The sequence below is a fragment of the Cydia strobilella genome, chromosome Z (assembly GCF_947568885.1).
Source record: "Cydia strobilella chromosome Z, ilCydStro3.1, whole genome shotgun sequence".
Classification (NCBI taxonomy): domain Eukaryota; kingdom Metazoa; phylum Arthropoda; class Insecta; order Lepidoptera; family Tortricidae; genus Cydia; species Cydia strobilella.
Window position 1 is genome coordinate 42528937 of NC_086068.1, and position 22851 is coordinate 42551787.

The window sequence follows — 22851 nt, forward strand, 5'->3', positions numbered from 1 at the left end:
ATAAAAAAAACTATTCTCTTTTCAGAGCAACACATTTTTGGTTTTATTTCGCCTCCATTGTGTGTAACGCACATTATAAAACAACATTCTCAGCTATTTATTGGCAAAGATGGAGAAATTGAGATTTGAGTTTGAAGTAAAAGCAAGTAGTGACGACCCGAAGTCTAATATCATTTGCGTAAACTCTATAACGGATATTGGCAAGAATGTCTTTGTTATCCCTGAGCAATATCAACCAGTAAAGCTACATGAAGCGATTATAGCGACAGAAACCTTCAAAAAAGTGAAAAATACATTGCGAAGAAGACATGACAAGAGGCAGGTGTGGATATCACTGACATCTGATATAACTAAATGTTACACAGATGAGGATGGTAACATGCAGTTTAAGGGATACTTATTAGAAGAAATTGCATCGACAACCCAGGAACAGACTCCAGCGGCTGGAATATCCGAAGAGGCATTATCAAGGATTCTTGAAAGTTTTGCTGAAATTAAAAGTGACAAGGCTAAAACTAGTAGCATGAAGAATTTAAAGGAGAAGTTTGTTATAGAAAAATTCACAAGAAAGATGTCAAATGTACTGCAGTGGATTATGACTTTTGAAGCTGAATGTTATAGTTAAATTAGACTACATGTATTATACAAACATACAAATGTAGTATACAAATATACATATATATATAAATGACAAAGGAAGCCATAATAACGACAAATAAATTAAAGGACAACAGGATCATTATGAAATAGACAAATAATGATCTTTTAATAGGTTTTTAAAAATGGGGAGTGATTTAGCACGTCTAATATTAATGGGCAGATTATTCCAGAGCCGGACAGCACGAAAACTGAAAGAGTTGATGTAAAATTTTGAACAAGAGGGAGGGGGAACAAGAAGCAGATTTTGAGAGCATCTAAGTGAGGAAAGATATTTAAACCGGGCTTTAAGATAGGAAGGAGTATTGGGGTGAAATAGAGTGGCATACAGAAGAGAAAGAATATGTGTGTTGCGTCGGAATCGGATGGGCAGCCACTTAAGCTGCGAACGAAATATAATATAATATACATCTTTACTTGAAAATAGTTGTATTGTATAACTAGCCTTATGAACCGATTTTGCATGTAGCCTTAAAGTTTATAGTTTATGGTTCATTATTTTTTGTATGTGGATATTTAGGCACTTTGTAGTTTTTCCTCAATCACCCGTTGGCCACGAACGCTGTAAAGGGTTCGAAACGTCGGGATTGTATTATAAATAAATAAATATTATAGGACATTCTTACACAGATTGACTAAGTCCCACGGTAAGCCCAAAATGCACGATAAGTAAATAAACTCAATATACGCGATCCGTTTTCATAGTTTTATTTGATGAGTACCTAACTATCGCGGTAATCGAAGACAATAGTAAGCTTAATTTTGATATATCATCACACGCGATAACTTTATAAAAGCGTATCACAAGCAGTGGTACATAACAGTCGAGCTAATTTAAACATTCAGACGTACTCTATGAGTAACCACAGTTGAAAAAATATCAGGTGAACTTGTTTCCTCCACCAGCTCAAGCCCAAAAGTTAACTAGCTATATTATTAGCTCTATTAAATCATACCGATCAATTCATGATAGCTATCTCTCGTTGTAGTTCATCAAATTACATCCTGAAAATATCATGGCCAGATAGAATAACTAACGAAAGAGTAGTAGTAGTAGTAGTAGTAGTAGTAGTAGTAGTAGTAGTAGTAGTAGTACACGACGCGCATAATATTTTATAACTTAGAGTCATTTAACATGTAATATATAAAGAGAAACGTAGGAGTCGAGGAAAGAGAGGTCTGCGCATGCGCGAAGCGCAGACGCGCGCGCCGGTGAGGCGCGGGGGACGAGGTCTTTAAATATGGAGGGAATAAAAGGCGGTGCGCCGGCCATAGCAAGCCATTATTTAGGGTAAAGAGCATAGGGCCGGGAAATTGTCCGGCCGACTCTAATTTCTATGTTAAAAAAAAAAAAAATAGCAAGCCATTACGAATCGAGCAGCCGAGCAATCAACACCTCTCCAAAGAAAAAAAAGAAGACCTCTCCGACCTCGACCCTCCTGCATCTGATATAAGAAGGGCTCCAGTTGTTTTACTCCATCCTCTGCCGCCTATGCCACACCCTATACAGTCCACACCCCTACGATAGATCTCAAGATAGAAGCTTAGGGCCTAACACTCACAGTAGTAGTAGTAAACACTTTACTGCACAAAACAAGAGTGCAAGAGTGCTGCAGTTAGTAAATAAAGAGGCCAAGGTGTTAATGATAGCCAAAAAACGCAAGCTACAGTACTTTGGTCATATCATGCGAAACGAGAAATATGAACTCCTTCAACTCATTATCCAAGGTAAAAAAGATCATCCGGACGAAGACGTAACTCAAGGCTCAACGATCTCCGAACATGGTTCAAACAGAGCACACGTTCATTATTACGGGCAGCTGCGTTTAAAGATCGTATAGCTCTCATGATTGCCGACCTCCGGTAGGAGATGGCACTGGAAGCAGAAGAAGAAATTCACATCAGCCGTTCAGCCATCACATAATGATCTAACAATGGTCGTACCTCGCTTGTCTCGTCGCGTGGACGCCGGCTGCGGCTGTGGCATGTCGCGAGCCCGCGCCCGCCTGCTGCCCTCCGCGCTGCCGCCCGCGCCCTCGCTTCCCGGCACCTAACAAAATACAAGGTTCAATTACGCCCCATACAATAGGGTATTTGACAACATTAAAAATATATAACGAATTGCTGTCATCCTGAAAGATAATAAACTAATAAAGTATATTTCACTATATTTGAATGTAAATTATGTTTAGTTTTTGGAATATAAACGAAAGAAAATTTAATATTTTTTCAAATTTCATCAGGGACGTGAACGCTCTGCGATTGGTCAACGCTCGGATGACGTCACACGCGCGTAAAATTTCTTGATTGCCTTGAGTGTTTTAACTGTTTCATTTGTATTTAGTTATTGTTCCACAGTTTTCTGACATATTCCGATTTATCTGTATATCTAGTAGCACAATATTCATAAGAATCTCAAAATGGAGCCGAAATATGTGAAAGCTGATAGCGGCAACCTACCAGACATAGACGCATTAATGGTAGCACTTTTCTTTAAAGATAATCCGGATTACTATGCTGCGGAACTTAGAAATGTAAAAACAGCTATGTGAGTATACGTAGAAATTGTTTATTTACGAACATTTCGATTTCGATGATACGAATACGACGACGATATATATATAGAATACGATGACGAGAATAGTATCTCCATACTGCACTTTAGTTTGAAAGAAAAAGTATGCTACTAACTACCTACTAATGCTGAAAGAGCTATGTTTTGAGGTTATGTAGTAATACATTAAATACCTAGATCTTGTTTCGTTAAATACAACAAAATCCGCTGCTTTAACTACCATATTTATTTACAGTTAAATATTCTCTCTCTCTATCGTCTCTTCGCGCTAGTTTTAACCACATTTTTCTTTTTTTGGGATTAGTTGGAACAGAAACAAACAATTTATCTGGATTTTTTATAGTTACCATTTATATACCATTTTACAGTGAAATAATCAATTCAATGCACATAAACCATAAGATGTACTAAGGTCATTGACTGAGTTTACTCGCGTGTGACGTCACACGTGTCACGTGATTAGCCCCTTTGCAAAAACAGCGTTTAAGGCGCGTTCAAAATAAATAAACTTTAACATTGATTTTTTATATTTAATACAGGAAATTTCAAGGAAATATCAATGTAGTGTAATTATTAAGTCATAAACAATCAATTAAAACCATTTTCAAAAATTAGTCAAGTAGCCTATACATACAACATTATTAGGGTTCCGTACCCAAAGAGTAAAAAAGGGGACCCTGTTACTAACACTCCACGGTGACGGTCCGTCTGTCTGTCACCAGGCTGTATCTCATAAACAGTGATAGCTAGACAGTTGAAATTTTCACAAATGATGTATTTTTTGTTGCCGCTATAACAACAAATACTAAAAAGTACGGAACCCTCGGTGGGCGAGTCCGACTCACACTTCCTTCGGTTTTCTTAAAGGTTCGTTAACAAACGGATCTGCTTAGTACAGTGAGCATCAATAGTAGCGGATGTAATAAGGTGCCAAAATTATCTGCCACCCTGGAATATATTTCCAAATGGAGATAAGATAAATCTCTACAGTTTGCGTTCAAGAGTATCTGTCTAACGGTTCTATTTACAGAGACATATCTTTTTTTGTTATGCTTTGAGAGAATGGTACATATGTACATTTGATTTGGACGCGTAGTCGGATCCGCTACTTTTGATGTTGACTGTCCCTACATGTTACGAGTAATATATTCTGAAAAGTTACGTACCAACATTGTCTGTTAACAAATATGCGCATCATAATTACAGTGCAGTATAGAATCTTACAAATGTTGATTGCGTATGTATATGAGATATACCTACTTACTTAAACCGACACCACAACTGTGCATTCAAATTCGTACATTGTAAGTGTGACGTCAATAATGAATGACACGGAAAAAGATGCTGTCTTGTATAAATTGAACGACACGTTATTCTATTAACCATTTTAAAAGGGTCCTTATTTACCTTTTAAATACCTACATGTTATAGTTATGAAATAATTGCAAGTACCTACAGGCTGGCCCAAAAATACGTTGACAACAATTTGTATTGCGGCATATTGTTAATAATTTTAACAAATGTTTGCCTTTGTGTGTCAAAGCTAAAGGATATTATTTTAAAGATAATAAATACGTTTATTTTACTGCCTACGAAGCGGGTGGTCCGGGGTTCGAATCCTGGCGAGGGCATTTATTTCTGTGCTTTTCACAAACATTTGTTCCTGAGTAATGGATGTTTGTTTTCTATGTAACTACATAAGTATTTATATAAAACTATCTTCTTCTTCCTCGCGTTATCCCGGCATTTTGCCACGGCTCATGGGAGCCTGGGCTCTGCTTGACAACTAACCCAAGAATTGACGTAGGCACTAGTTTTTACGAAAGCGCCTGCCACTGACCTTCCAACCCGGAGGGGAAACTAGGCCTTTTTGGGATTATTCCGGTTTCCTCACGATGTCTTCCTTCACCGAAAGCAACTACAAGCAACTGGTAAACATCAACTGATATTTCGTACATTAGTTCCAAAAAACTCATTGGTACGAGCCAGGGTTTGAACCCGCGACCTCCGGATTGAAAGTGGCACGCTCTTAACGCTAGGCCACCAGCGCTTTATTTACATATTACATATAGTATATACATATATCGACGTCAAGTAGCCACAACACAACACAACACAACACACGCCTTATTGAGCTTATTGTGGGACGAGGTCGATCCGTGTACAATTGTCCTATAATGTTTATTTTTAACCGACTTCGAGATTTCAAAAGGAGGAGGTTATCAATTCGGTTGTTGTTGTTTTTTTTTTTTTTTTTTTTTTTTAATGTTTGTTACTCCATAACTCCGTCATTTCTGGACCGATTTTGAAAATTCTTTTTTTGATTGTAAGTATTGTAAGTACAGATTGGTCCCGTTTTTGTCAAAAAGCAGTTGTGATGATGGGATCCATGAGGAATCGAGGGAACTCCTCAAATGTTAAAGGCATACATATAGTGATTTTAGTATCTTCACCAACAAATCAAGCACTTACATTTAAAAAAGTGACATTTGATGAAGTGGAACTGCTGATGATGATCAGAACGGAACTCTTCAATTGTATATACTTACAATCAAAAAAAGAATTTTCAAAATCGGTCCAGAAATGACGGAGTTATGGAGTAACAAACATTAAAAAACAAAAAAAAACATACAACCGAATTGAGAACCTCCTCCTTTGAAATCTTACAAAAATCACTATATGTATGCCTTTCACATTTGAGGAGTTCCCTCGATTCCTCATGGATCCCATCATCAGAACTCGAGCTTGACAATAATGTTTCTTGAAAACCTAACTTGCTTAACAAACATAACGAAGAGGACAAATCGCCAAACGTGAACTATGCGTCATTGAAGAGTTCCGTTCTGATCATCATCAGCAGTTCCACTTCATCAAATGTCACTTTTTTAAATGTAGGTGCTTGATTTATTGATGAAAATATTTAAATCACTATATGTAAGCCTTTAACATTTGAGGAGTTCCCTCGATTCCTCATGGATCCCATCATCAGAACTGCGTTTTGACAAAAACGGGACCAATCTGTATGTATATACTTACAATCAAAAAAATAATTTTCAAAATCGGTCCAGAAATGACGGAGTTATGGAGTAACAAACATTAAAAAAAAAAAAAACAACCGAATTGATAACCTCCTCCTTTTGAAATCTTGAAGTCGGTTAAAAAGTGACATTTGATGAAGTGGAACTGCTGATGATGATTAGAACGGAACTCTTCAATGACGCATAGTTCACGTTTGGCGATTTGTCCTCTTCGTTATGTTTGTTAAGCAAGTTAGGTTTTCAAGAAACATTTTTGTCAAGCTCGAGTTCTGATGATGAGACCCATGAGGAACCGAGGGAACTCCTCAAATGTGAAATACATACATATTGTGATTTTTGTATTTTCATCAACAAATCCAGCATTTACATTTAAAAAAGTGACATTTGATTAAGTGGAACTGCTGATGATGATCAGAATGGAACTCTTCAATGACACGTTCACGTTTGGCGATTTGTTCTCTTCCTTATGGACCCAGACCCAAACTTGGACCCGGACTCGGACCCGGACCCGGGTCTGGACATGGACCCCAATTCGGATCCGGACCCGGACCGAACTCTGACCCAAACTTGGACCCGGACAGCCGGACACAGACCCGGACTCGGATCCGGACCCAGACCCGGACCCGGAAATGCTACTAGAAAAGTGGGTTAGGTTAGGTTAGAACTGTGACCCTTACAGAAACGAAATGCTATCAGAAAAGTAGGTTAGGTTAGAACTGCGACCCTTACAAAAACGAAATGCTACTAGAAAAGTGGGTGGTTTTACCTCCTTTTCTACATTATTAGGCAATATTATAATAATTAGGCAATTAGGCAAAATTAGTTAAAAGATGGATCAGGATAATTACGCAAAACATGCTGTCTATTTCATTTCATTGTCTGGAATCTAAGAGTGCACCATCAACAATAAGTAAACTTTCAGCGGCATCCCCCATTGAAGTCGGTTTTATTTTCTTAAAAATTATTATATTTTAGTTAAATAATTATAGTTTTGTAAAAGACGTGTATGTAAGAAAAATATTCCTAAAAAATATTTGTTAACGTATTTTTGGGCCACCTGTATAATGCACACATTTAAATATTCTATATTTATCTTATTTTTAAGAACTCCAATGTTTCTAGTAACAGCGATTTCGTGTTAATATTTCATACTTTTATAAACATTTCAAAATGATATTGGCGTACAAATTGTATAAAATGTACATAAGAGCAATTGACCTGTCTCTTGGCAGATGTGTCCTGGCTGTGATGCTGAGATGTGTTGCTCCTCTTCGTCAGACACGCACCCAGGGTAGCGCCCGTTGCAGCTGCGATGCTCTGCCGAACATTACAACATGTCAATAGCGAAACAAGCTTCATACAATACATTAGTAATGTATTGTATTGTGTACCGTACAATGTAGTAGGAGACCGACCGTCTCGTCCGCGCTCGCCGTTCTATATCGCCACTTTTGACGTGAAAAACACGCAAAGGAAACCAACGCGATCACACCAATAACACAGACCGAAATAACATTCATATATATACAACGTTATGTCTATCACCCTTGAAATTGTTCTCTTTCACACAATTATTCAGTCAGTCATTTTGTTTTAAAGACACTTAGTTATTATAGTTAAAGTGCGAGGGACATATGCTGTATTTCCACGATAAACGATCTTACTACACTGGAAAATTTAAATTTACAGTCGGCTAACACACAATCATTATTTTTAAATCTGATTCATTGTAATTATATTTAAGAAACTAGTGTGGGTATTTTAACAATTAACTGAAACAGCTGTCAATTTACAATAAATTGCCTCCAACCACCATTCAAAATAAAATTAGCTCAATGCGTTTTTTTATTTTATTTTGGTAATCATAATTTATATCGTTTGAACACCGAAAACAATAAAAATACTTTTGTAAACCTTCACATTATTTTATTAAAAAATATTTAAAATGTTGAAAATTTTTGAGCGGTTGAAACGCTCATAATTTTTTGCGCGAATTCGACAGAGCGTTATGACGTCACACGTTTGCGTCTAACCGGTCCAACTGACGTTTGCTACTAATAGTACTAATGTTCTTCGAGCATTTTCGCAATTTCACATTTATTGTCCATTTAATATGTTTTAAATTGCACGGATGAACTTAACAACCACTTTAAGTTTTGTCTTGTGCCAAAGTGTAGTCACAAAGTATAAATTATATTGTTTTATAAGATATCATAAGATATTGTGGGCATAGGCGATATGGGTAGCGGCCAAGTAGCGGCGCAAACTTTAGAAATGGTTTGTCCTAGTCTGATTGTCAAGTATATAGTTGACAATATGTTATTTGCATTGAACCTTAAATCTGAATGTCGGTTATTGTTATACTTAATCTACTCATAGTAGGAAATCAATATACTGCTTCTCTTCACATGATAAGATGTGTGGGTACATAATATTCTTTCACATTATTAGGTATACTTACCTAAAACCTCATAGGTACTTACTTTTACAGAGCTCTTTCTAATCCTAAAATACCTAACAAGTGCAGTGAACCCTAGATCCTAATGTTTTATGTTGATTTAAACTATGATTTTCACTAATAAATTTAAGAAAGAAACGAGATTTTTGTACTTGAGAGGCTAAATAATAAAGTAAGTGCACATGATTAAGTCCCATTTCAGTCCTAAAATTATGACAAAAAGTTTTAAAAAAGTACCAACTATTGAGGTCTGGTAGAAAGGACAGATTTTTGTCTGTTCTGGGTATGTTTTTGTTTGTGCAATAAAGATTAACAGTTATTTAATAATTTCAGGTCCGAGTGGATACAGAAATTATGAGAGAACAGGACCAAAAATTGAAATTTGACCGCTAGTATAAAAGAAATGTGAGGTGTGAGAATGTGAATGTACACCATAATACTATAAACACTGTAAGGATTGATGGTTGTGCATTAAAAAAACATGCAGGATGTTATAATAAAACAATTGATTATATTATACATTTCTTTTATTTATGATAGGTAGATATGCTAACTATGCTTGATGAGTTGTTCTGACTACTAAAAAATTTGAATATGAAATATTAGGTTTAAATTTTCAATGGGTCAACCTATTGACACAAATATGAATAAAAATTACATTCATGATACTCATAAATTTTCTAGGGTCATAATATTAGCATGTTTTTGCAGTTTTTAGGAAAAAAAAACACTTTTGATGCAAGCTTTTATCGCCGACTGTACTTCTTCCTTAGAGTTGTGCCGTTCCCGGTAACATTACCCATTTTGTATGGAAAATGTTACCAAGCGAGAAATTTCCCCATACAAAATGGGGAATGTTACCGGGCTTGGCACAACTCTATTCTTCCTACAGGTAAGTAATACTCAACAAGAACATTCTTACAACCCCACACACAGGTTACATAGATTTATCACAGAGTTCCTATGGCCACCTCCTGTCTCCATCATTAGATCAGTTCGTTGGTACCATAATATTGCATTGTCACCCAACTTACATATGCAAGCAAAACACTGATTTAAACTTTCACGATTTTTACTCATTATTATTTATCTCCACGGGAAACGAAACGTCGGAGGTAAATTTAAAACTATTTTACGCGATTAAGTCCCGTGGAGATAAATAATAATATGCAAGCAAATTTTCAGCTTCATCGGAAACTGGGAATAAGGTCAAATTTAACTTGCAAGATTTGACCCGTAGAAACATTAGTTACATACATACATTGCAAGTTAAATAAAAGCTTGTAAAAGACAGAAGTATTGCCTCTGCCTTTGCAACTCTTGCAAACTTATAGTCTTACTCTTTGTTGGACGTTATGAATGTATGGATCATATGGTATATTTACACATAGCTCCTTTTATGTCGTAGACATCATGTAAGCATCAATACTGCCGATGGTCCGAATTCTCCCTAATTGTATTTGTGGTGTTGTTTTCTTTGAGGAACAATATGTACTTTCACGTGATTTTCACTTCAAAAGGGTTAAATTCCAGAATTCCACCGAATTATACACTCGGTGTATCTTTTATAATAATAAAATTATTGTCAAGTGTCATACATAACCTAAACAGGCGCGCAGCGCTGTTTGGTTTGACACTCTTGGCGCCCGTTTAAATACTTATTTTGTGTTTATGTTTCTTCATTTCATATTATTTTTAGGTAAATCGTGATACAAACGTATGAGAGATAACCATTTTCAATCGCTGAATCGCGACTAAAATACATTTTAATAATACCACATTTCTCAAAATCGGTGCGTCGCAGAACAAAACAACTAATGCCGAAACGCGTGACGTCACGTGACGTTTCGACCAATGGCGTTGCGTTTCGCTCACTAGCTTTTCGCGGGCAAATTTTTGAACTTTTGATTTATTATTTTAAGCAATTAAATTATAATTTAATAACGGAAATGCATTTGTAACATGATATAACGGTAACAAATATCCAAATAAAAAATATTTGGTTCAAATATAAACTTCATGCATGAGGCTAATTGGTACTATTCGACGTAACAACAAATCATTATAATACACGGTGGCTAAAAAATAACTCCATTCCCGTTGCCAGGGAGGTTTTGGGATTATACTGAGCAACTTTTACTATGGGACCAACCAGAAATCACGAAAATAAATTTGGCTGTTTCATACTTTTTGGCTGGTCCATTTTCTATGGGAGGATTAATTTTTTTTTCGCGATTTAGGGGTTGGTCCCAAATACTTGGTTTTGTTTGTTTGCTTGAGGCTCTAAATGATGTGCCGCCCATGAGAAACTAAGTATTCGGTCAAAAATCAACAACAAAGTCCGAATGATGGACTACTAGTACAAAACGAAGATCGTCTTATGGACAAAAAATATTTTTTTCTGGATAACATGGGTTTAGATGTAAAGCTTTGATTGTAAATAATAGGCAAGATACTAAATCACAATTATAGTACACAATTGTATTTTTTTTTTTGTAGTTTGTTTACTACTGATAAGGAAATTCAATTCTAATTAAAATTTCATATGCGAAAAATTCACAATAAAACAAATAATATGAGAATTACACTTACGGTAAGGTACCTATTTCCTTTGAACTTAAACGATAAATTATCAATTCAGCAGTACATATTACTTATATCATTCATATCATATAATCTATTGAATGCCAACCATGGTATTACAAGGTGTTTACATATAATAATAACATTATAGAGTACAGCATGGACCCTGCTAGGGCGAGACAAATCTTAAAATATAACAACCTAGAGAATAAGTTATAATTTACAATTTGTACAATTTACGCTTTATATTTTCCGATCCGTCCTTCATATATTCTTCGAGTGTGTAAAAAGCTTTACATATCAAATATTGTTTTAGTTTTGTAACAAAAGTCGTGTATGATTCAGCTACTATATGACAAGTTATTGTAGACTCTCATCGACATGGAATGTGGTCCGTTCGAGATAATTTTAAGTTTGGCTATTTCAATTTGCACCAGTTTGTTCCTTGGCCTCAAGTCATGGTTTCCTTTACAAAGGTCTTTAGTTTGGATATAGAGATAGATGTGTTTCCGCACGAATTTGCATGACTAGAGAATGTACAAGGACGTCAGCGTTAGTATTTTAAGCTTAATAAAATGGGATCTGCATGACTCGTCCACATATATATTGCTTAAAATGCTAATGCAGCTTTTTTGAATTAAGAATAAGTCAGGGGTATTAGTACTGTCGCCCCATAAAATGATGCCGTACTGTAGCCACGCTTGGGTAAATGCATGATATGCGGAAGTTGCTGTAGCTAGGTCCGAGGTTTTTTTAATTTCCTTCAGGGCGTAAGTAAATTGGGATAACTTTGAGGATATCTTATCTATATGGTTTTTCCAATTTAAATGCTGATCCATTTGAATACCGAGCAGAGAGCATGTTTTAAACAACCTCCAGTTTGGTATCGATATAGAATGTTTCGGTTTCTAACGCTGTTCTTTGGTGAAGCCTGAACTCGATTAAGTTCGTTTTTGATAAATTTATGCATAGGTTTTGTTCGCTAGGGTTAAGGCCACGAGGTATGTTGTTAGTCGAATGTGCTCCAACTGACGCAAAGTACGTATTAAAAGTGTTCGCTACAGTAACAGGGTCGTTAGTTAAAACGGCATTAATTGAGAGGTTCATTTGGTGTCGAATTTGCGATTTTACCTTTTTTGTTTTCTCAGATATAATCTTCCACGTAGTTTTTACTTTATTATACGAAATAATTATTCTTCTTATGTTTTCTAGTTTTTTAGATGCATAAACAGCCCTTTTCAGTGTTTTTTCATACATTTTAAAATGTTTTATGAGAATAGGTTTTTTTGTTTTCGTAAGTTAATATTCTAAGGACTTTTAGCGATGATAAATACATTGATGAAATAACACAAACAAAATTAATCACAAGACCATTTTTATACAAAAACACACGATTGCAATTTAAGATGCATTAATTTGATTCAATTTTGAGTATGAATAGCGGGCGCCGATTTAACTTTTTTTCTGTTTACGACAGCCAACATGCCAATGATAGTTCCATTCAGCCAAATAATTTAAATCACATTTAGTTAAAGATTGTGTTAAATAACATTTCATTTACATAATAACAAATAAATATTTGTTATATCTCATGTAATAACTCTTAATAGAATTATACAGGATGTTTCTTTATTAGGTGGGTTTTGTAGGATACCGCGCTGATCTACGAGAATGATCTTAAGAGACCTTCCCTAACTTTTTAATTACGAGAAACATTTACAAATTTTATTAAAATCATACATGGTGTGAGGAAAACGTTAATTATGACGAAATGTTTTTATCTCAGCAGCTCGAACAATGGTGCTTTTATGCTTAAAAACAGTGAGAAAAAACGATTTTGCCCACGCTCATGATTCTAAATTGAGATAAAGCATTAAAGTGCGGACTCTTAATAGCATCATACAAGGTGTTTTTAATGGGTGGGTCTTGTAGCCACAACTAAGTATGTATTACCAAAGAGGATATAATAAGATAGAGCGGTACTGTCATAGTAAATTTTGTAACCACTGTAAATTCACTGCCATCTATCGATATACTTTAAAACTAAAAATGAAGATTTATAAAAATACGATAAAATGTATTTAAATATGGATAAATATTTTTTAAATTTGCATTAATTATTTTTATATGATTTTGACCCATGTTCTTTCACTGGTATGCGTTAAAGTTATAAATAACAAACGAAACCGTCAACGCCCTCTATACGAGCGTAGGCCAAAGCTAGTGGCGCCCTCTGATCGAGAATCAAATTTTCTTGATTTTCGAGGCACGTTTTTTCCTTAGACTGTATCCATCTATTACGGAGTACGGTATTACCAATTTGAAGCACCTTGACATTTTTCTGTTTGGCGGTTTGGCCCTATGGTAGATAATGTAACTTTTGTAGGTACCTTCTTTGATGTGCAATAAAGTTTAAAATAAATAAATAAGGGGAATTAATTAAATGATCAGCCATTTTTAAAACTGATCTGCAAAAAAATAGCCATTAAATCATTTGGGCAGCATACAAATATGTTGCCGGCAATAAATCAAAATCGAGCTGCAACTCTTGTTCAGCAAATAATTCACAAACGGTCAACATTATAACCAATATCCATCTGCTTAATAAATAGTTGAGCTGCAAAATTATTATTTGGTCAGCAAGATTTAAAAATTGGTTGGCAGTTTAAATGAGACGTATGCATATTAAACAAATGGTAATCTGATATAATAAGATGGGTTGCGTTTGATTTGAAAAATCGGCAGGGTTGCAGGCGGAGCGGAATCGTGTGCGTGCATTTCATTCGATGATTATTAGCAGTCACATTGCGGTGTTCTAACGTATTTGTTGGTGATATTTTTCCGTTTTGGTACTTTGAGAGTATTATAGGTGTAAAATGGAAGATATTAGCTACTAGAAAAGTGGGTTAGGTTAGGTTAGAACTGCGCCATTCACAGAAACAAACTGCTATTAGAAAAGTGGGTTAGGTTAGGTTAGAACTGCGACCTTTACAGAAACCAACTGCTACTAGAAAAGTGGCTTAGGTTAGAACTATTTTTTGCGGAACAGTTAAGTTGTAATTTAAAATGAAATAATCCGCTTACCCACTGACTGCTTAACAAAATTTGATTAATGGCGGATCACTTACTGCCGATCAAATAATTAAGAGCGTTCTTACAAGAAAAGTCGAAATAATGTAAAATTGATGATATTCCCGACAAGATTTAAGATTTTACGCTGATTATTAGAAATAAAGAGTACTTGTTCCAGTAAGAGCGTCTTCTTATCTTTAGGAATATCGTTGTACATTTTAGAAAAAGGACTAATTAAATTAGTAATGATTTTTTTTCTGATGGTCGTTTACGAAAAACCGCGTGAAGCACTGAATTGTGAGCTCTTATTTGTAAATTTTGAGAAGTTTACTCTGCTAAAGTTGGATATTTTGTATTATTAATATCCTGTACTTTAGGAATATCGAACGATATTCTTCCTACATGCTTTTAAGAAAGAGAAAATCAATGTTAAACGAATTGAATTTTCTCTTCGAAACAAGTGTAAATTCCTACGAAAATCTACTTAGTATCGAAGTCATTTTTATACACGAGCAATCTACAACGTTTGCTTATACTGTTGGTATACATTTGTGTTTATCAAATTCTACTTTAATTTTTTGGCAATTTTTTGAGCAGAGCTTGAAGAGGTCGGACCTGAGTCGGTCGGCTCCGCACGTTTTCGACGGCGACCGAGGTTTTTTATCGTTGTGTGTGGCAGGCGCCGTGTAAAACGCTATACTGTGTGCGTGTAAACTGCGACTGAGAAACTTTGATCCGAGTAACATAACAAACTTCCGAACAACAATAAAAATATTTGAAATTACCTGACATTTTATAGGTAGTAAATAAAATAAAAAACAGCCAAGTGCGAGTCTGACTCGCGCACAAAGGGTTCCGTACTACGCACAAAACGGTAAATAAATCACGTTTGTTGTATGGGAGCACCACTTAAATATCTATTTAATTCTGTTTTTAGGGTTCCGTACCCAAAGGGTAAAAACGGGACCCTATTACTAGGACTCCGCTGTCTGTCTGTCCGTCTGTCAACAGGCTGTATCTCATGAACCGTGATAGCTAGACAGTTGAAAGTTTCACAGATGTATTTCTGTTGCCGCTACAACAAATACTAAAAACAGAATAAAATGTGGTATTTCCTATAAAAAGGGACCTTATTGTCGATGGCGTTTACGCCATTATAAACGATGCTCCGATATAACTAAGACTGAACTTGTATAAGTTTTGAGTATGTATTACTCATCCTCCTTATGAACCCTGGCAGTACCTAAAGGAAATTAGGTTTGGTGCAACATAGGCGCACACTGTTTTGATCATTCGACTCGTCTTGATGAGCAACTTGGGAGAGCAGTACTCATGATAGAGCTGATGCTGAACCGTGGCAGTACCTAGTGGAACTTAGGATTGGTGCAACATAGGCACACGCTGTTTTAGTCATCCGACTCGTCTTGATGAGCACTTAGGAGAGCAGTACCCATGATAGAGCTGATGCTGAACCCTGGCAGTACCTAGTGGATCTAAGGTTTGGTGCAACATAGGCACACGCTGTTTTAGTCATCCGAATCGTCTTTTTTTTTTGAATTTGACAGATTGACAGTTTTTGTTATTTTCAGTGAAAATTATCTTTTTGGGATATAATTTAGCACCAAGTGACATTGTTAAGTGTAAATTTATACAATCTGTCAAAATTGTCATTTTGCGACATTTTGATATTTTTGGATCCCAAATCGAAACGTTTTGTCCGATTTTGATAGGACCTTCAACATTAGTCATGGGATGGAAAATGTAGTTTGACACATCTGTCAAAACTGTCAAAATTGACAGTTTGACAGTTTTTGTCATTTTTAGTGAAAATTAACATGTTTTGTTAAAGTTTGGTACTAAGTGACATAGTTTAGTGTTGTTTGACATATCAGTCAAGTTTGACAGATTGATAGTTTTTGTCATTTTCAGTGAAAATTATCTTTTTGGGATATAATTTAGCAAACAAACCATGTTAATTTTCACTAATAAAGACTAAAACTGTCAATCTGTCAAATTTGACTGATATGTCAAACAACACTAAACAAAACTTTAACTTCAATGGCCATTAACGTCTCAAAAATTTAATTCGAATTAACTTTAATGCAATTGGTGCGTAATGCAATGGTTAATGGCGGAACTAATGGTTAATAACATTTATTTACATACAAGATATATACAGTGGTACTACGTAAACGAAATTAATAACTAGCTTAAATCTAAAATAGGCCCTTGAGGCATTGTACCAAGGATGCTGGCGGTTAATGCAATTGATCAATGGTTAATTAAAATTAACAATTACGGCCAACACTGCTACATATAGCTAAAATAGTTTCGCTACCCAAGCGGTACGGTTACCCTGTACCTGTACCAAATGTAATGACGAAACATGTAAACAAGCGAGTATAAAATTTCTTTCTAGTATAAAATAATTCTCTTATAATACAAAAGTAAGTACATTTGCACTGGATTTAGTATTTTCGTACCAAATAACAATAATTAGGATTTTAAATTTTAAGTACAGTTAGTGTCGTTATAATTGTTTTCAGTATGCTTCACGAAGGATCAAGATTATTTAATCCATCATTGTAGTGCGAGCGAGAGGGAAAACGTGGTAGAAGGGAGCGGTATACTGAGCTCGCACAGCCCACCGCAGCGCGTAAAATACCTAAACTCGCTCAACGCCGAAATGTAATAGCGCTCTTAATTTGCCAACCAAATCAATTTAGAGCAGCTCATTATGACATTAATTGCGAACTGATTTTGATTTACTTGCTAACCTTAAGTTGCTGATCAAATACACATTTTGGCTGACCAAATAAATATTTTTGTTCATCAAAATAGGAATATAAATAACACCCATAAAGAAGTCACCTGTATAAAAAAATATTCGCATAAACGAATCAACATAGCAATCAAAATATGCTTGATTGACAATGACAATGTAATTATTCAACGCGTCACATCACTAGCGCCCGGCAGATATTTTTGTTTGACGCCCACGCGACTTTGAACGGACCAATCACGTCACGGGACGCGATCAGCTCGTCCCCCGCACCCCTGCATTTTTGGCAGCATCGGTTTCATGAAATAATTACTCTAAGCTACGTCCGTGGTCTTGTGAACCGTATATTGTTCTCGTTACATGACTTGTAGTAAGCCGCATCACACGCCCAGTTTTAGTTGTAGGTAACTATAAAAGAAAACACTTACCCTTCGGGCGTTAGTCTGCCGTAGATACGGTAGATCGCGGGGAACAATAAGAAGCTTGCTATTAGAGCTGCGTGTTTTTGATGTACTTGCTTCTGTGGATCAAATCAAAAGGGTTTTTCATAAATTTGGACACCAAACAATAATGTGAAATCTTGATTTGTTTTCGCTTAACTATACTGGACACTTGGACAGAACAAAAAAGTTATTATACAAAAAATATTTGTCGTTGTGGTTAAATTTCTGGCATGATATTTACACAAATATTGTAGAATATAATAAAATCACCTTGAAATTCAGCTGGGAGTGGAGGTGTCTGAGGTCGTTCACGAGTGTCTGTAGCGCTCTTTCGCTCAGTTACTTTGCACAACGTAACTGTGCTGGAAGCCCTTGGTGGTGGCGCTACAATCAAATTACATGTATGTAAATGTGTTGGTTCGCTACCCATAATTAACAAAGAAAATAATTTATATCACGAACAAAATTTCATGATAACATTAATAAAAAACAGGTGAGTTGAGCATAATTACCTAGTTGATCGGTTGGGCGAGGATAAGTATGTCTCAAGGAATATCGGCTGGCTGGCTTCCTTAACAAGGATCCCTCTCTATCAGTGTATTTCGATTCCTCAGCAGCCTCCGTAAACTGATTGCCAGTCTTAGTCCGTTTAGAGATCAGAACATCACTGCTCTTCTTACTCGATGAAGACCTCTTCCTTTTCTTTCCTTTGTTGCGGCTCGCTTTTGGACTATAAACGGAATAATCAGAGTCTAGTATATCAGTAACAGTGGAAGAGCTAAATGGGGAATATGCAAAGTCTCTCTCGTCTAATGGCAACAAACCACTGTCTGGATTATTTACAGGGGCCTGGGCATCGGTGGAATACCCAGTAGAATTGTGATTCAATGGGATTTGAGTCACCGATACTGGTTTCAAACTGTAGGGCGCCTGAGCACAAACACTCTCGCTCGGCTTCACGCTAGTCCGTGAGCGAGTACAATGTGCGATACACTCTTCAGAAGCACTGTTACTTAATCCAGAGTGGGTCTTCTGCTTCTTCCTCTCATGTGAAGACGGTCTGACACGTTTGTTATGGCCGCTGGTGGATGGCTTGCCGGTGTCCTCTCCGGCTCTCAAGTCGGATGTGTTGTATCGTGTCTCGTATATGTCGGTTCCGTACGACCAACGCTCACTGATGGAATAGTCAGACCTCGGAAGAGCGCTAACTAGCCGGGAGCTCCGGCGCAGCTCGCCGCGGACCTGGGAGTCGGCGTGGGAGGCGCGGCCCGACGAGTGTCGGCTAGGAGGACGCGGCAGGGGCGACGTCACGCTGCGTCTCTGGGCCCGACGCTCTAGACGCAACGACCGACCGCCCACCACCCTGCTTTGAGAAGACCTGAACATGTAACGCATGTATCATTTATTATGGAATATACATATCCCTATTTCTAGTGCAATTTAAGTTTATTTGTCCTTACCAATATTATAATTGCAAAGCAACATTGTATGTCTGTTACCTCTTCACACTTAAACCGCTAAACCGATTTAGATGAAATTTGGTATTGAGATAATTTGAGGCCCGGGTAAGAATATAGGATAGTTTTTGTCAATCATTGTGATCATTATCATTCCACGCAGACGAAGTTAAGGGCAAAAACTAGTTTGTAGTAAAAAATAAACATTTAATCAATACATTTGTCTTTTGGTATCAAAATTTGGTGATTCAATACAGCACTAATATGACATAGAATTAACACTAATAGCTAATTCCATCTTGCACCAAACCGTCTGTCACCGTTAAAGCGTTCGCTAAATTTGATTGTATAGGAATTTTCATAGTACTCGGTTGAGTGATGTTGATCAGTCTGTTAAGTATGGTTGGTGCAACTGGCCCTAAAGCAAGGAGATTATGTTGCATACGTTGAAAACGTCCGATGTTTTGTCAATAAAAATATTTTATGAGAATAAAATGTTAGGTTTGCCAACGAGCCATGGAGCGTAGCATATTAGGTGTCTAATTGGTGGATCGAGTCCGGAACACCACGCTGCGCTCCAAAACCCAAATCGTCGATGTAGCTCGGAAGGCGGCCAAGCTAAAATGGGACTGGGCTGGTCACGTCTGTCGAATGCCGAATGAGCTGTGGGGCAAAATCGCCACAGAGTGGGAGCCCGAAAACTCAAATCGGGGACATGGCAGACCCCGCCGGCGATGGCGGGATGAACTAGACTCCTTTTTGAAGGAGTGGCCAGACACAGCACTGGACAGAGATCTGTGGAGGAACTGGGGGGAGACCTTTGCCCAGCAGTGGGACACGTAAGGCTTCAAAAATTAAATTTTATTATTATTATATTTGTATCTCCTTCTGGATTGCACGGGCCTATAAATCCCGGTCTTTTGATAGGCTTGCGTGGGGATATAGATCCAACACGTAGAGGCCCCTTGGAGAGCTTTAATGTCATGTAGAATATTATTGTTATTACATAACAGCAAACTTCTCCAAAGGGACTCTACGTGTTGGATCTGTATCCCCACGCACGCATATCAAATGACCGGGATGTATATACCCGTGAGTTTATATGAGATACAAATAATAATAATAATAAGCCCGCAGGGCAGCTTGTGGCGAGCTGTTGGGGAGTGACGACCCCACGGACCCGAGTGCTCCAGAGAGTCGGTCAGGGTCTCCGTCTCCGGCGTGTCTTCGTCGGTCGGAGTGGACCCCAAGGGGACCCGCAGGACTCTCAGCTCTGGCTTGCCTTTATTGGCCGTCCAGAGGGGAGTCGTAAGAGCTATATGCTCCAGGGGTGGAAGTGAAAGATGCATAAGACGCGAGTTGGCACAGTGGCTGTTAACAGTCACTGGGTAGAAAGCGGCGCACACCTCTCGACACCCCTGAGCCGCTCACACCGGTGTTGCTCCTGGTCGTCTTCACGACGGCAGTTTCAGGGGCCCATCTAGTCAGCGGCAAGTCACCTGCCTCGATAACGTGTTTTAACATTGTTATGGCAGGTGTCCGGACTTCTTTACAATAGCCCAGTCTCATTGTCCACCCAAACTTCAATCCATAGACCGGTATACTGTTCACTTTTTCTGCAATAGTCCCAATGCCTGCTGCGACCGGTTCATGGGTGTCTATTGTTGCGCCTGTGAACAGGTTCCAGCAGGCGTTCTACATGACATTAAAGCTCTCCAAGGGGCCTCTACGTGTTGGATCTATATCCCCACGCAAGCCTATCAAAAGACCGGGATTTATAGGCCCGTGATATCCAAGGAGATACAAATAATAATAATAAAATTTATTTGCCTAATATTCTGGCGGGAACAAACTTTTGTTTTTGTCGTTTTTTAATCCGATTTAACACTTGGCAAAAAATTAAGGAGATTTTGTGGTTCTCAAAGTTTTCTTGGTATAGGATATAAGACCAGATCCTACAGTGTTACCTCTTGTATGTCTTAAAATATTAGAGTAGGTATGTGGGAATCGGAATGCAGGAATATGTCTTAGTGTACAGTGAGGTGCGACATACAATACGGATTTCGCCGTGGTCGAGGCGCGGGAGACCTTCTTGTTTACCTCACTCACCGATGAGCCACCGCCATAGAGAGCAAGGGAGGGGCACTGGCTGTTAGCCTGGATATCGCAAAGGCCTTCGATAGGGTTTGGCATAAGGCACTTCTTTCCAAACTTCCCTCGTACGGGCTTCCTAAGGGGTTGTGCACATGGGTCTCCAGCTTTCTATCTGGGCGTAGCATTTCAGTCGTCACTGACGGAATATGCTCGGATTATAAGCCCATAAACGCTGGAGTACCCCAAGGATCTGTACTATCGCCTACCCTGTTCCTTCTGCATATCAATGATATGCTATCAACTAACAATATTCATTGCTATGCAGACGACAGCACTGGCGATAGCTGTTATACAGGTCGTGCAAACGCCCCCCCTGAGCAGGTGTCGGAGTGCAGGATGCGACTTGTGTCTGAGATCGAGACGTCCCTTGAACAGGTCTCCGAATGGGGTAGACGTAACCTCGTCCAGTTCAACCCCAGTAAGACACAAGTCTGCGCGCTCTCCGCCAAAAAAAACCCATTTGTCACGGCGCCAAAGTTTCAGGGCATTCCCCTTACCACTGCTAAAAGTATCGGAATACTTGGTGTCGACATTACGAACGAAGTCCAGTTTCGTAGTCATCTGGAACAAAAAGCCAAACTGGCCTCCAAAAAGCTTGGGGTGCTTAACAGAGCAAAACAGTACTTCACACCGGGTCACCGACTTTTGTTATATAAAGCGCAGGTTCGACCCCATATGGAGTACTGTTCTCATCTCTGGTCTGGCGCTCCACAATACCAGCTCCTTCCCCTTGACTCCATCCAACGGCGGGCAGTTCGTATTGTCGGCAATCCCGAACTTACTGACGGCTTAGAACCTCTTAGTCTTCGGCGAGACGTTGGCTCTCTTTGCATGTTCTACCGTCTGTACAATTAGCTATAGCGGTTAGCAAAATGAAACTCCACTTAATGCAGAAAGCAAGCCGCTTTGCCCAGTGATACTAGGGACCAATCTGAATGATTTCATCCGAGGAAACACAAATTTCATCCACTAGAATTCAAGATGGCGGCTGCAAAATTTAAAAAAATTGTAGACACAAAACGGGTGCACCGATTTTAGTGATTGATATATCAATCAATTCGTATTGACACCTGTAATCGGAAAAAAAATACCATTTAAGAAATTAAAGATGGCGGCCGAATATTAAGAAAATTATGTTTTTTTTTCTTCATTTTTTTCCTGCTACTGAAAATAACAACTAAATGTTCTTTAGTATGGTCACATATTCTTTCATTTAAATGAAATCTGATAATATTAGCTACAAAATTAAATAAAAAACTTGACAATCCGTTGAGTAGTTTTTTAACTATACGCATTACAAAAAGCGCGTAACTCCCGTCCTAAACGGGCCCCTCGCGTCAAAACTGACAACTTTGATGATATTTCTTTATATTTAAAGGTAAAAAAGAAAATAATACATATTTACTTTATTTATTGAGCTATAAATAAATGTATTGCCGCTTATTATTTGTGACGTTCCACGGAGAAAGGAACCTTATGGAGGCTGGCGCTTACGTCGCATAGCACCGCGATAGTATTGGAGCGGCGTTAATAATAGCTTAAGCGCCAACCGCCATAAGGTACCTTTACCCGTGGGACGTCACATTTACTCCTCTTTATCATCTTCGTCCGATGTGGTTGAACTGTAAAAAA

General features: G+C 37.7%; 1 protein-coding gene and 1 long non-coding RNA gene across 7 annotated transcripts in view; one reads left to right on the plus strand and one right to left on the minus strand.

Moving 5' to 3' along the window:
- Positions 1 to 22851, plus strand: part of LOC134754980 (uncharacterized) — a 543731-nt gene that overhangs the window by 454624 nt on the left and 66256 nt on the right. The window lies entirely within an intron of this gene.
- The window catches only part of LOC134754804 (E3 ubiquitin-protein ligase TRIP12), a 175147-nt gene that overhangs the window by 71585 nt on the left and 80711 nt on the right, over positions 1 to 22851 (minus strand). For 4 of the 6 annotated variants that reach the window (XM_063691180.1, XM_063691175.1, XM_063691176.1 and 1 more), the window contains exons 3-7: positions 18121 to 18986; positions 17879 to 17992; positions 17594 to 17685; positions 7489 to 7587; positions 2602 to 2707 (exon numbers count right to left, since the gene is read on the minus strand). In XM_063691180.1, the coding sequence (XP_063547250.1) occupies positions 2602 to 2707; positions 7489 to 7587; positions 17594 to 17685; positions 17879 to 17992; positions 18121 to 18986 (1277 nt within the window). The remainder of the gene's footprint in view (positions 1 to 2601; positions 2708 to 7488; positions 7588 to 17593; positions 17686 to 17878; positions 17993 to 18120; positions 18987 to 22851) is intronic. The other 2 variants (XM_063691179.1, XM_063691178.1) reach the window with 2 other exon arrangements.